Source organism: Bombina bombina, chromosome 2, assembly GCF_027579735.1.
Source record: "Bombina bombina isolate aBomBom1 chromosome 2, aBomBom1.pri, whole genome shotgun sequence".
Taxonomy (NCBI): Eukaryota; Metazoa; Chordata; class Amphibia; order Anura; family Bombinatoridae; genus Bombina; species Bombina bombina.
Window position 1 is genome coordinate 341032925 of NC_069500.1, and position 16190 is coordinate 341049114.

General features: G+C 38.5%; 1 protein-coding gene across 1 annotated transcript in view; it reads left to right on the top strand.

Annotated features, from left to right (window-relative positions):
• Positions 1-16190, top strand: part of HECTD4 (HECT domain E3 ubiquitin protein ligase 4) — a 666929-nt gene that overhangs the window by 128319 nt on the left and 522420 nt on the right. The window contains exon 8 of the mRNA XM_053699752.1: positions 2160-2352. Coding sequence (XP_053555727.1) covers positions 2160-2352 — 193 coding nt within the window. The remainder of the gene's footprint in view (positions 1-2159; positions 2353-16190) is intronic.

Sequence of the window (16190 nt, forward strand, 5' to 3'; positions counted from 1 at the left end):
CCAGGTGTAGAGAACTGGGAGGCGGATTTTCTAAGTCTTCAGACTTTTCATCCGGGGGAGTGGGAACTCCATCCGGAGGTGTTTGCTCAATTGGTTCATCGTTGGGACACACCAGAATTGGATCTCATGGCGTCTCGCCAGAACGCCAAACTTCCTTGTTACGGATCCAGGTCCAGGGACCCAGAAGCGACGCTGATAGATGCTCTAGCAGCACCGTGGTTCTTCAACCTGGCTTATGTGTTTCCACCGTTTCCTCTGCTCCCTCGACTGATTGCCAAAATCAAACAGGAGAGAGCATCTGTGATCTTGATCGCGCCTGCGTGGCCACGCAGGACCTGATATGCAGACCTGGTGGACATGTCATCCTTTCCACCTTGGCCTCTGCCTCTGAGACAAGACCTTCTCCTACAAGGTCCTTTCAATCATCCAAATCTAATTTCTCTGAGACTGACTGCCTGGAGATTGAACGCTTGATTTTATCAAGGCATGGCTTCTCCGAGTCAGTCATTGATACCTTAATACAGGCACGAAAGCCTGTAACCAGGAAAATCTACCATAAGATGTGGCGCAAATATCTTCATTAGTGTGAATCCAAGAATTACTCATGGAGTAAGGTTAGGATTCCTAGGATATTGTCCTTTCTCCAAGAGGGTTTGGATAAAGGATTATCAGCTAGTTCTTTAAAGGGACAGATTTCTGCTCTGTCTATCCTTTTGTACAAGCGTCTGGCAGAGGTTCCAGACGTCCAGGCATTTTGTCAGGCTTTGGTTAGAATTAAGCCTGTGTTTAAACCGGTTGCTCCTCCATGGAGCTTAAACTTGGTTCTTAAGGTTCTTCAAGGAGTTCCGTTTGAACTTCTTCATTCCATTGATATAAAACTTTTATCTTGGAAAGTTCTGTTTTTGATGGCTATTTCCTCGGCTTGTAGAGTCTGAGTTATCAGCTTTACAATGTGATTCTCCTTATCTGATTTTCCATACAGATAAAGTAGTTCTGCGTACAAAACCTGGGTTTTTACCTAAGGTAGTTTCCAACAAGAATATCAATCAAGAGATTGTTGTTCCATCATTGTGTCCTAATCCTTCTTCAAAGAAGGAACGTCTTTTACATAATTTGGACGTAGTCCGTGCTTTAAAGTTTTACTTACAAGCGACTAAAGATTTTCGTCAAACATCTTCCCTGTTTGTTGTTTACTCTGGACAGAGGAGAGGTCAAAAGGCTTCGGCAACCTCTCTTTCTTTTTGGCTTCGGAGCGTATTAAGCTTAGCCTATGAGACTGCTGGACAGCAGCCCCCTGAAAGGATTACAGCTCATTCTACTAGAGCTGTGGCTTCCACCTGGGCCTTTAAAAATGAGGCTTCTGTTGAACAGATTTGCAAAGCGGCGACTTGGTCTTCGCTTCATACCTTTTCAAAATTTTACAAATTTGATACTTTTGCTTCTTCGGAGGCTATTTTTGGGAGAGAGGTTCTACAGGCAGTGGTCCCTTCCGTTTAAGTACCTGCCTTGTCCCTCCCTTCATCCGTGTACTTTAGCTTTGGTATTGGTATCCCACAAGTAATGGATGATCCGTGGACTGGATACACCTAACAAGAGAAAACATAATTTATGCTTACCTGATAAATTTATTTCTCTTGTGGTGTATCCAGTCCACGGCCCTTCCTGTCCTTTTAAGGCAGGTCTAAATTTTAAACTACAGTCACCACTGCACCCTATGGTTTCTCCTTTCTCGGCTAGTTTCGGTCGAATGACTGGATATGGCAGTTAGGGGAGGAGCTATATAGCAGCTCTGCTGTGGGTGATCCTCTTGCAACTTCCTGTTGGGAAGGTGAATATCCCACAAGTAATGGATGATCCGTGGACTGGATACACCACAAGAGAAATAAATTTATCAGGTAAGCATAAATTATGTTTTTATCTAAAAAAAAATCACATACTCCCGCAATTTAAAATCGCTATTAATCCTATCATGCAATTAATCGTGCAGCCCTAATAGAAAGTATTGTCAAATGAAACGTGACGTCTATTTTTTTTTTTTTTATCTATTGTATATGCGCTTTGTGTATTTCGTGTCTGCTTGTTAATCTCTCTCTTTTAAAGATTGTTGTATGTTTTCTTGTATGTATACAAAAAAAATATTAACCTTAACTATTTTTTAGGTAGAAAATGGCGTATTTATGGCAAGCCCCCTTCATGAACGTATCATTTTAATGAGAAAGGAGGGGGAATCAGCAAAAAGTATTAATGAAATGCTGCTAAGCAGATTGTCAAGATACAGAGCATCTCCTTCTGCAACATTAGCTGCTCTCACTGGATCTACAATTTCCAACACTCTAAAAGAGGACCAGACTGGTGAGAGAGACATTATTAAAATATCTAGTAGCAGAAGCAGTCAATAACTTAACTGAACCTTTTCTTCAGTACTGAAAATAACAAAGAAAGTGGATAGTTTTCCTTCCTTCTCCCCATGATGTATGACAATAATCTGACAATATTTACACTTACTTGTGGACTAATCGGCATTTTGATTAATTAACTTGTACTATAGGAAAGCTGTCATAAAACTAAATATAAATTTGTACATATTGTAGAAAATCATGACCATGGTCCTTGAAGTGATACAAAAATATTTACTAATCTAAAATCCCTGCATCTTTATTTGGACCGAAATGTACCACTCTGCTTTTACAACCCTAAAGGTGACTCAACAAAAATGGTTTCCTATTCTTAGTTCTGTCCCTCTTCTTTATCATCTTTATTAGTTTGAGGTCCCAGAGCTTTGGTTTCTTTCTAAACTGCTTTATTCACCTTCTGGTTTTGTTTCTTGTACATAGCTACTTTTTAACTCATAGCGGGTTACATAGTGTTCCTATTGGGTGCTACCATTTGCACTGAGGTCATGGGTCATGCATGCATGTGCACACATGTAGCGGGAATATCAGGTCATGTATCTGTTGTGGCACAATTTTACTATTGTATTTGGACTGTAGTATATTAACCAAGCCCTTTTTTATTTATGTGGTATAGACAGTAGATGTTTTCACTGCCATACTGCTCATACTGTCTCTTTTTTGGACTGCAGAGCAAATGATAAATTCCATTCTTACATACCATTACTATGTATTCTGGAAGGATGGAAGTATCATCTGAACGCAACCTTCATATAGTTTTCTTTTAATTGTGCACATATTGAAAAAGAAGAACCTGACTTCAGGGTGTCACACAATTTATTTGCCGACCAGTTAAAATTAAAATCGGATTCCTATCTTTGCATAAAAGGAAGTTTAATTGAACTAGGAGGGATATTGAACAGAGTGTATAAGTTAGAGATAGCGCCTCAAGTATGGTTCAGTGTCAGACACATATGTTCTAAATAAGTGTTGATACCGGTCTTGTTAGTCCTAACAATCTCCATTACTCTGGCTCTCAGCTGGAGGTAATGAAACCAACTTGATTACTCTTTGCTTATTAAGGTCTACGTATTGATTATAGGTTAAGAAATTATTGCCTATGGAAGTGTCTAAAATACGATAAAGACATCTGTTAGCCAATTTCTGTTGAAGGGTATGGTCATGCTCAGTAGATAATGTTGTTCCCCTTGATCCCGTTTGAATAATAGGGTATTTAACTTTCAAGAATTCCCACAATGTCAAGGTATGAGATACAGCAATAAATGTCAGCCATGTGGGGGTCTGTTAGTTTTAGTGAGCCAAAAGAATTTATATATAGGGGATATCATATATCTGATTCATTTCGAACCCATTGGATATTATCTATTTGATTATGCCATAAAGATTGTGCTTTTCTGGCTGCATAATAATAGGCAACTAAATCTGGGAGCCCCATCCCGCCCCCTTTCCTATGACAAATGAGTGCTTGTTTATTTACTCAAGCTCTCTGACCCCTCCAGATAAATGAAACTAGGTCATTTTGGGGTTTTTCTAAGATTGTAATAGGGACATTTATAGGAATTGACCTAATCAGGTAAAGGATCTTGGGTAATATTGCCATCTTTACTGCAATCAATCTACCATACAGAGAAATGTTGGCCCTACTCCACCTGGACAGCAAGTTTTTTTTATTTGTGAGAATAGCGGGACATAATTAAGTTTATATAGTAGTTCTAAATTATTGGGAATTAAGATGCCCAGGTATTTCATGCCCTTATCTGACCATTTGAAATCAATTAATTTCGAGCAATTTCCTAGTATGCTGTGGGAGATTTATGCTGATGTCTTCACATTTATCATTATTTATTTTGTATCCTGAAATTGTGGCAACTTTGTTAATAGTGGAATATATTAAAGGAAGGGAGATCATGGGTTTAGTAACTGAAAAAATAACATTATCAGCGAAAAGACTTATTTTATGCCCATGAGTGTTTATTTTGATTCCTGAGATATATATATTCTGTCGAATATGGGCTGCCAAACGATCAATACACCGAGCAAAAATAAGTGGTGAAAGTGGGCATCCCTGTCTAGTTCCATTAAGGATACGTATTGATTTAGACTTGTAACCTGCTATTTTAACAAATGCTGATGGGTGAAAGTAAACTGAAGATATTGCAGAGCAGAAATTTCCTGAAATTTCCATGACTTCCAATACTGAATTTAAGTAATCCCATCTCACTCGATCAAATGTCTTCTCCGCATTCAATGAAAGGAACAGAAAAGGCACTCCCCGGCATGATGAATAATCTATCAAATCAATCATTTTCCTTATATTATCGGTAGCCTCTCTACCCCGAATAAAGCTCACCTGATCCGGATGGATAAGTTTAGGTAGCAAGTCATTTAGCCTGGTGGCCAAAATCTTTCTGAATTTGATATCAAGATTTATTAAAGAAATAGGCCTTTCATTTTTACAATGCTGTTTGCTTTTGCCTGGTTTCGGTAGTACTGAGATTCTAGCTTCTAACAATTCTGATGGAATGTTTCCCCCTTCCAACCTATGGTTAAAATAGTGGTTAAAATAGGGCTCATCTCATCTACAAAGGTTTTATAACCTATATCCATCCAGACCTGGTGCCTTGTTAACTTTAAGGTTTTGGATTGTTTTTTTACTTCTTGTGTTATAGGGAAATTTAATGTATTTAACTCTTCAGTATCAAGTCTAGGTAGGCTACAATGCTGCAAAAATTCAGTTGTTTCTATCTCTGTTTGGAGTTTATTGCTATTAGTGGGAAGAGCATAGTGTGTCTAGTAATATTGACCAAAAGTATCTGCAATAATTTGATTAGAGATTTGCCCATCCGGTTTTTGAATTTGTGTTACTGACGTTACTCTAGTTATTTCTTTCAATTTGTTAGCTAACATTCTATCCGGTTTGTTGGCTTGTATAAAATATTGTATATCTATTAGTTGTATTGATCTGGTAGCTTCTAATGTTGATAGGTTATCAAGGGAAGATTTTTTAAAATTTAACAGGTTGAGTTTTGTTAGCATGGTTCAGTTTATGAAGAGATTGAAGTTGGAGGATCTCTTGTTTAAGTTGTTGGATGAGTTGCTGTGATTTTTTGTTTTGTTTACTGGATTCCCCGTATAAATTCTTTTAGCGCTCCCAAAAAATAAGCAGAATTAGCTACCGAATTATGGTTTGTTGCCGAGGATTGGATCATTTCTGTTTGTAATGTCTGTGTAAATAATTTATCCCTGAACAATGTTGGATTTAGGAATTAGCTTCTATTTCTGGAGGGGTCAATCAAACCCGATAGTTTTGTAAGCATGATATTATTATCTGACCAGGTTGCTGGTATAATGCCTAAAGCAATTATTAGTGGGGATTAAATTTGGTGTAATAGGATATAATCTATTCGAGAATAGACATGTACCATTGAAAAAAATGTGTAATCTTTACCTTGTGGATTATAACTCCTCCAACTGTCAACTAGATTGTGATCTAAAAAGTTGTGTAATTTTTTTTTTTTTTTATAGAAATTCTTGACATCGAGGACTGAGGGACTGATTTATCAATCTCATAATTCACCACCAAATTAAAATCCCCTCCTAGAATCAAATGGGATTTTAATCCAGTTAGTAGCTTGCCTATTTTAGCCAAAAAAGGGTCCTGGGAATCATTAGGAGCATAGATATTCCCTATGATCACATGCGTATCATGAATTCTACCCTTAACTATAATGTAGCGTCCTGCTTTATTTGTAATTAACTCATCCACTTTAAAATTGAGGTTAGAATGTATCAGGATTGGCACCCGCATTTCTTCATTTGGCATGTAGTGTGGTATTGTGGGGGATATGTTTTATACCAGTATTTAGGGGTTTTGTTTTTAGTGAAATGGGTTTCCTGCATAAGGACAATGTGTTTTTAAAGATCTATAAATGGAGATTGGCTTGCGTCTTTTAATATTGGAATGTAGTCCCTTGACATTATGGGATATTATGTTTATCGTAATTTTTTATATATGAGTGTGGAGCTCTATTGTGCCAAGGAATTGGATTCACCCTTCTCTTGGAGGCTGGACCCCTACCCCTGCACCTTACCAGAACATTAGAGTATATACTTTGACAGATGTAAAGGATCAATCCCACATGAACAGATCTTGTGTAGTCTTGAATTAAAAAAAACAATAATTAGGATTTAAAGAAACAATATAACAAAAAACATCCGACTGTTGTCACAGAACCCTATATAGATTCTATTATATATAAACAGGAAACCACTTTCGGACAAAAAAGACTGAATGGAGATTGTAAACATAATCATCAACAATAACAGTAACAGACGTGGGACCCTCACGTACAGTGATAAGAAACAAAAAGGTGTGAGGAATCCATATGATGCTATGGATCTGTGGTATTAAAACATCACCTCAAAAAAGTTGGTGTCAAAACAGTTCAGAACATTTAGAAAGTCCAGAATTCTGAATTTTTTCTGTATAGTATTCATATCTAATGTTATAACAAATTTGGGTGATAATGTTATCACCCAAATGTTCCCAATTGGTATCAGTTTGGGCTTTCTGATCCTTAGCTGTATTTTTGTGTTTCCCAAACCTCAAAATGCCTATAAATACACCCCGCACCACACCCACAATTCAGTTTTACAAACTTTGCCTTCTATGGAGGTGGTGAAGTAAGTTTGTGCTAGATTTCTACGTTGATATGCGATTCTCAGCATGCTGAAGCCCAGTTCCTCTCAGAGTCCAGTGAATGACAGGGATGTGAAGGTAGTATTACCTATTGAATACAATGATCATCCTAACTGGGATCTATTTCATAGGTTCTCTGTTATCGGTCGTAGAGATTCATCTCCTACCTCCCTTTTCAGATCGATGATATACTCATATATACCATTACCTCTACTGATTCTTGTTTCAGTACTGGTCTGGCCATCTACTTTATGTAGATGAGTGTCTTTTGGTAAGTATGTTTTCTTTTATTTAAAGGGACACTGAACCCAAAATTTTTCTTTCTTTTGCATGATGTACCGAGTCCACGGATTCATCCTAACTTGTGGGATATTGTCCTTCCTGACAGGAAGTAGCAAAGAGAGCACCACAGCAGAGCTGTCTATATAGCTCCCCCCTTAACTCCACCCCCCCAGTCATTCTCTTTGCTGGCTCTAAGCAGGAAGAGAAAAGAGAAGAGGTGTTAAACTGTTAGTTTTATTTTATCTTCAATCAAGTGTTTGTTATTTTTAAATGGTACCGGTGTTGTACTATTTACTCTCAGGCAGGACATAGATGAAGATTTCTGCCTGGAGGATGATGATCTTAGCATTTGTAACTAAGGTCCACTGCTGTTCCCACAGAAGCTGAGGAGTACAGGAAAACTTCAGTGTGAGGAACGGTTTCTTGCTATACAGCAATGAGGTATGTTCAGTCATATTTTCTGCAGAGACTGTGTAAACTCAGAAAGGCTGACAGTGTCCCCATTAGGGGAAGGGTAAGCAGTAATCCTAGTGTTATCAGAGGTTTTTACTAGCTTGCATAAAGGGTTAATTTTTTGTGGGCACTCAGTTTGTTATGTGAATTTGGGACAAACGTTTTTGTGTCTGGGAGTAACGTTTTCTGTTTTATGGGACATTTGCTTGAGGGTTCTTTGGGGTTGTTTATAACCCACATGGCTTTCAGGCAGGGTTTGTTAGTTTTCTGTAGGCCCCAGCAACATCGAGTGAGGTGGGCGGGGCCTACATTTACAAGCAGCAAGCAACTTCTCCTGCAGTCCCGAGATTCTTCTGAGGGACTAATTGAAGCTTTAAACCCCATATTATCGCTTCCTAAGGGCAGGTAGGGCCACAGCAGAGCTGTGGCAAGGTGCTTTAGGGGGTTTTAACCGGTTTTAGACATATTTCAATCCGTTTTTTTCATTTGGGGGTTTATTGCTTATTAACTTGTGGTGCAATCCTTCTAAAGCTTAGTGGGTACACTGTTAAAATTTCAGAAAAATTGAAGCAATTTTAACCTGTTTTGCAGTTTGTGTATGCCTTTTTTTTCCTCTTAAAGGCAAAGTACCGTTTTTGCAAATTGTGTTTTTTTTCATTAAATAAAGTGTTTTCCAAGCTTGCTTGCTTTATTACTAGTCTGTTAAACATGTCTGACACTGAGGAAACTCATTGTTCAATTTGTTTAGAAGCCATTGTGGAACCCCCTCTTAGAATGTGTCCCACTTGTACTGATATTTCTATAAATTGAAAACAGCATATTTTGACTTATAAAAGTTTGGCATTAGATGATTCTCAGACAGAAGGAAATCAGGTTTTGCCATCTAGTTCTCCCCAAGTGTCACAACCAGTAACGCCACGCACAAGCAACGCCAAGTACTTCTAGTGTGTCTAATTCTTTCACCTTGCAAGATATGGCTTCAGTTATGAATACTACCCTTACAGAGGTTTTATCTAAACTTCCAGGGTTGCAAGGGAAGCGCAGTAGCTCTGGGTTAAGAACAAATGCTGAGCCTTCTGACGCTTTAGTAGCCGTATCCGATATTCCCTCACAATGTTCTGAAGTAGGGATGAGGGATTTGCTGTCTAAGGGAGAGATTTCTGATTCAGGAAAGATGTTCTCTGACAGATTCAGATATGACAGCATTTAAATATAAGCTAGAGCACCTCCGCTTATTGCTCAGGGATGTTTTAGCTACTCTGGATGATTGTTACCCTATTGTAGTTCCAGAGAAATTGTGTAAAATGGACAAATATTTAGAGGTTCCTGTTTACACTGATGTGTTTCTGGTCCATAAGAGGATTTCGGTCTTTGTTACTAAGGAGTGGGATAAACCAGGTATTCCGTTCTCTCCCCCTCCTGTTTTTAAGAAAATGTTTCCCATTTCTGACACCATAAAGGACTCATGGCAGACTGTCCCTAAGGTGGAGGGAGCCCATTTCTACCCTGGCTAAGCGTACAACTATACCTATTGAAGACAGTTGTGCTTTCATTGATCCTATGGATAAAAAATGAGAGGGTCTCCTAAAGAAAATTTTTGTTCATCAAGGTTTTCTTCTTCAACCTATAGCATGCATTGTTCCTGTAACCACTGCAGCTGCCTTTTGGTTTGAGGCTCTTCAGATGGAGACCCCGCTAGATGATATTTTGGACAGAATTAAGGCTCTTAAGTTGGCTAATTCTTTTATTACTGACGCCGCTTTTCATCTTGCTAAATTAGCGGCTAAGAATTCAGGTTTTGCCATTTTAGCGCGTAGAGCGTTATGGCTTAAGTCCTGGTCAGCTGATGTGTCATCTAAATCTAAGCGTTTGTCCATCCCTTTCAAAGGTAAGACCCTATTCGGGCCTGCATTGAAAGAGATCATTTCAGACATTACTGGAGGGAAGGGTCATACCCTCCCTCAGGATAAGTCACATAAGAAAAGGACCAAACAAAATAATTTTCATTCCTTTCGAAACTTCAAGAGTGGTCCCTCTACCTCTTCCCCTGCTGCAAAGCAAGAGGGGAACTTTGCTCAATCCAAGCCAACCTGGAGACCTAATCAGGCTTGGAACAAGGGTAAACAGGCCAAAAAGCCTGCTGCTGCCACTAAGTCAGCATGAAGGGGTAGCCCCCGATCCGGGACCGGATCTAGTAAGGGGCAGACTCTCTATCTTTGCTCAGGCCTGGGAAAGAGATGTTCAGGATTCCTGGGCAGTAGAAATTGTAACCCAGGGATACCTTCTAGATTTCAAGGATTCCCCTCCAAAGGGGAGGTTCCATCTTTCTCAATTGTCTGTAAACCCAACAAAAAGAGAGGCGTTCTTACGCTGTGTAGAAGGCCTTTTTACCATGGGAGTGATCTGCCCAGTTCCAAAAGCAGAACAGGTGCAGGGTTTATAGCTCCCAAAAAGGAGGGAACCTTTAGACCAATTCTGGATCTCAAGATCCTAAACCAATTCCTAAGAGTTCCATCTTTCAAGATGGAGACCATTTGGACTATCTTACCATTGATCCAGGAGGGTCAATATATGACCACCGTGGACTTAAAGGATGCGTATCTGCACATTCCTATCCACAAAGATCATCACCAGTTCCTCAGGTTCGCCTTTCTGGACAAGCATTATCAGTTTGTGGCTCTTCCTTTCGGGTTGGCCACGGCGCCGCAAATCTTCACAAAGGTGCTAGGGTCCCTTCTGGAGGTTTTAAGGCCATGGGGCATAGCAGTGGCGCCTTATCTAGATGACATTCTCATTCAAGCGTCGTCCTTCCAACTAGCCAAGTCTCACACGGACTTAGTGTTGGCCTTTCTGAGGTCTCACGGGTGGAAAGTGAACGTAAAAAAGAGTTCTCTTTCCCCCCTCACAAGAGTTTCATTTCTAGGGACTCTGATAGACTCGGTGGACATGAAAATATTTCTGACGGAGGTCAGGAAATCAAAGATTTTGTCCACCTGCCGAGCTCTTCATTCCATTCCTCGGCCGTCAGTGGCTCAGTGTATGGAGGTAATCGGACTAATGGTAGCGGCAATGGACATAGTTCCGTTTGCTCGCTTGCATCTCAGACCACTGCAACTATGCATGCTTAATCAGTGGAATGGGGATTATGTGGATTTATCTCCTCAGATAAACCTGGATCAAGAGACCAGAGACTCTCTTCTTTGGTGGTTGTCACAGGATCATCTGTCCCAGGGAATGTGTTTCCGCAGGCCAGAATGGGTTATAGTGACGACAGACGCCAGTCTTCTGGGCTGGGGTGCAGTCTGGAATTCCCTAAAAGCTCAGGGTTTGTGGACTCGGGAGGAGGCTCTCCTACCGATAAATATTCTGGAATTAAGAGCGATATTCAATGCTCTCCAGGCATGGCCTCAGCTGGCATTTCAAATAAAGATACCAAGAGAATGAAGAAAATTTGATAATAGGAGTAAATTAGAAAGTTGCCTAATATTTCATGCTCTATCTGATTCACGAAAGAAAAAAATTGGGTTCAGTGTCCCTTTAACCCCTTAATGACCAAAGCACTTGTAACCTGAAAAACTGTAATTTTTCTTTTACTCATTTACTGTACCTACACATATTATATACCGTTTTTCTCGCCATTAAATGGACTTTCAAAAGATACCATTATTTTCATCATATCTTATAATTTACTGTAAAAATTTTTATAAAATATGAGGAAACAATGGAAAAAAACACACTTTTTCTAACTTTGACCTCCAAAATCTGTTACACATCTACAACCACCAAAAAAACATATTCTAAATAGTTTCTAAATTTTGTCCTGAGTTTAGAAATACCCAATGTTTACATGTTCTTTGCTTTTTTTGCAAGTTATAGGGCCATAAATACAAGTAGCACTTTGCTATTTCCAAACAACTTTTTTTCAAAATTAGAGCCAGTTGAATTGGGACACTGATATCTTTCAGGAATCCCTGAATATCCATTGACATGTATATATTTTTTTTAGAACACATCCCAAAGTATTGATATAGGCCCATTTCGGTATATTTCATGCCACCATTTCACCGCAAAATGCGATCAAATAAAAAAAATTGTTCACTTTTTCACAAATGTTTTCACAAGCTTTAGGTTTCTCACTGAAATTATTTACAAACAACTTATGCAATTATAGCATAAATGGTTGTAAATGCTTCTCTGGGATCCCCTTTGTTCATAAATAGCAGACATATATGGCTTTGGCTTTGCTTTTTGGTAATTAGAAGGGCGCTAAATACCACTGCGCACCACATGTGTATTATGCCCAGCAGTGAAGGGGTTAATTAGGGAGCATGTAGGGAGCTTATAGGGTTAATTTTAGCTGTAGTGTAGTAGACAACCCCAATTATTGATCTAGGCCCATTTTGGTATATTTCATGCCACCATTTCACAGCCAAATACGATCAAATTAAAAAAAACGCAACATTTTTCACAATTTTAGGTTTCTCACTGAAATTATTTACAAACAGCTTGTGCAATTATGGCACAAATGGTTGTAAATGCTTTTCTGGGATCCCCTTTGTTCAGAAATAGCAGACATATATGACTTTGGCGTTGTTTTTTGGTAATTAGAAGGCCGCTAAATGCTGCTGCACATCACACGTGTATTATGGCTAGCAGTGAAGGGGTTAATTAGGTAGTTTGTAGGGAGCTTGCAGGGTTAATTTTAGCTTTAGTGTAGAGATCAGCCTCCCACCTGACACATCCCACCCCCTGATCCCTCCCAAACAGCTCCCTTCCCTCCCCCACCCCACAATTGTCCCCGCCATCTTAAGTACTGGCAGAAAGTCTGCCAGTACTAAAATACGTTTTTGTTTTTTTTTTAAATATTTTTTTAAGCATATTTACATGTGCTACTGTGTAGGATCCCTCCTTAGCCCCCAACCTCCCTGATCCCCCCCCCCCCAAAACAGCTCTCTAACCCTCCCCCTCTGCCTTATTGGGGGCCAGTTTGCAAAAAAAATTGTTTATTTTTATTTTTTTGTGCTTTTTCTGTAGCGTAGCGTAGAGAGTGGCTCTCTCTGCACCGGTTGGCTAAAAAAGGTTATTGCAGGATGCCTCGATATCGAGGCATTACTGCAATAACCGGAAAGCAGCTTGAAGCGAGCAGGATCGCTTCCAGCTGCTTTCCAGACCGAGGACGTGCAGGGTACGTCCTTGGTCGTTAACTGACTTTTTTTTGAGGACGTACCCTGCACGTCCTCGGTCGTTAAAGGGACAGTCTACACCAGAATTTTTATTGTTTTAAAAGATAGATAATCCCTTTATTACCCATTTCCCAGTTTTGCATAACCAACACAGTTATAATAATATACTTTTAACCTCTGTGATTATCTTGTATTTAAGCCTCTGCAAACTGCCCCTTTTTCAGTTCTTTTGACAGACTTGCAGTCTAGCTAGCCAATCAGTGCCTGCTCCCAGATTACTTCACGTGCACGAGCACAGTGTTATCTATATGAAATATGTGAACTAACACCCTCTAGTGGTGAAAAATTGTTAAAATGCAATCTGAAAGAGGTGGGCTTCAAGGTCTAAGAAATTAGCATATGAACCTCCTAGGTTAAGCTTTCAACTAAGAATACCAAGAGAACAAAGCAAAATTGGTGATAAAAGTAAATTGGAAAATTGTTTAAAATGACATGCTCTATCTGAATCATGACAGTTTATTTTGGCCTAGACTGTCCCTTTAATACACTCTCAGCTATGGTTTGGCACTTTATATGTAAAGTTCGAAATATATGTTTTGTACTTATATTTGCCATGATTCAGGTTTATCAGTATATTTCCTTCTTACAGACTGTCAGTTTCATTTTGGGAAATGCATATAAAAAAAATATAAAAAATTCTTACCTGAAATTTTCAAATTGACTCTCTTTTCTAAATTGCGGGCAGTTAGGCTTGCTGGAGCGCAAAATGCTATAATTTATTGTGTCATTCTTGGCGCAAGACTTTTTTGGCGTGAGAATTAAGTTTGTTGACGTATTTTCGTCATTTCCGGCGTCTTAGTTGGCGCAGAGAGTTTTCATGTAGTTGCGTCATCTATGACGCTCGTGTTTGTTGCAGACGTTCTTGGCGCCAAAAAATATTTTGTCAGTTTTGGGCGTCATACTTGGCGCCAAACTTTTGACATTATATAAGTCTTCTTTTCTTTTTGCTTCTGGTTTCCAGAGGCCTATTTTGTTTTGCATTTCTTTCCCATTCCTGAAACTGTCATATAAGGAAATTGATAGTTTGCTTTATATGTTGTTTTTTCTCTTACATTTGCAAGATATCTCAAAACTGTTCCTGTATCAGAAAAGGTTGTTGGATTTCTGCTCACTGATATCAGTCCTACCAAAGCTAAGTTCATTTATTTTAATGTTATGAGTTTTTATCTTAAGCTATGGTTTGTAATAAGTTATCATGATAAACTTTTACATGCAGAGAAAATGTCCATCAGTATTAATACATTGTTTATTGCTATTCTTTTAACATCTAATGTACAAGATATACTTGGGAATTTATAAGAATATTTTTCTGATTCTATTCAGAAGGCTTTGTCTGCCATCCCGCCTTCTAATAAAATGTAAAGGTCTTTTTTAAACTCATTTAGTTGATGAATTTTCAAATGACCGACAACATACTGAATTATCCTTCTCTGATGAGGATTTATCTGATTCAGAATATCCTTCATCAGACTTTGACACTAACAAATTTACTTTTTTATTCTTAAATGGAGTACATTTGTTCTTTGTTGAAAAAGTGTTGATTATATTGGATATTGAGGATACTAGTCCTCTTGATTTTAAGGCTAGCTAACATTTAAATTCTGTTTATTAACCTCCTGTGGTTACTTCAGCGGTTTCTTTCCAGTTCCTAATACTAGGGAATGGAATAGGCCTGGTACTTCTTTTATTCCTTCTTTAAAGGTTTTAAAAATTGTATCCTTTGCCAGCAGTTAGTTTGGAGTTTGGGAAAAGATCCCCAAAGTTAATGGGGCTATCTCTACTCTTGCTAAACGTACTACTATTCCTATTAAAAATAGTATTTATTTTAAAGATCATTCAGATGAGAAACTTGTATCTTATCTAAGGAAAATTAATTTATTTTTAGGTCCTTTTCTTAGGCCTGCAATTTCTTTGGCAGATGTTGCAGCTGTTTCTTCTTTTTTGGTTGGAAACTTTAGTGCAACAAGTATCGGATTATGATTTGTTTAGCATTATTAACTTGATTCAATATGCTAATAATTTAATTTGTGATGCCATTTTTTTGATATTATCAAAATTGAGGTTAAATCTATGTCTTTAACTATTTTAGCTAGAAGAACTTTGTGGCTTAAATCTTGGAATGCTGATTTGATTTCTAAATCCAGATTTCTATTTTCTTTCCTTCCAAGGTAATAAATTATTTGGTTCAGTTGGATTCAATACTTTCAACTGTTACTGTGGGGAAGGGAGTTTTTTTGCCTCAAGATTAAGTTCTAAGGGTAAATCTTAAGCTTATTTCCGTTTTTGTTCTTAATAAGGAACAGAAGCCTAATTCGTCCCCAAGTAACATGTTTCTAATTGGAAGCTTTCTTCAAAATGGAATGAATTCAAGCCATTTAAGAGTTCAAAGCCAGCCCCCAAATTCGCATGAAGGTGCGGCCCTTATTCCAGCTTAGCTGGTAGGGGCAGGTTAAGATTTTTCTGAGGTTGTTTGGTTCAATCCGGTCCAAACTCCTTAGATTGGGGTACAGAATATGATTAAGAGTAAGACCGCCTGTGAGAAGTTTTTTTCTCTCTCACATATTCCAGCAATCCCAGTAAAGGCTCAGACTTTCCTGAAGTGTGTTTTCAGACCTGGAGTTATCTGGGGTATTCATACTAGTTCCGTTTCAGGAACGGGGTCTGGGGGTTTTTATTCAGAACTATTCATTGTCCCAAAGAAAGAAAATCGTTTGATTTGTCATGTAAGAGTACCATCTCAGAATGGTGATTATAAGGTCTATTCTGCCTTTTGTTCAGCAAAGGTATTATTTGCCCACAATAGACTTACAGGATGCATATCTTCATATTCTGTTTCATTCATATTATTTTCATTTTCTGAGATTCTCTTTTTTAGACAAGCATTACCAATTTGTTGCTCTTCCTTTCTGGCCTAGCGACAGCTCTAGGAATCTTTTCAAAGGTTCTCGGTGTTTCCTTATTTGGATTATATCTTGGTACTTGCTCAGTCTTTTCATTCTGCAGAATCTCATACGATTCAACTTCTGTTGTTTCTTCAAGACATGGTTGGAGGATCTTTTTTTTACCAATAAAGTTCCTTGATTCCTCAAACAAGGGTCACCT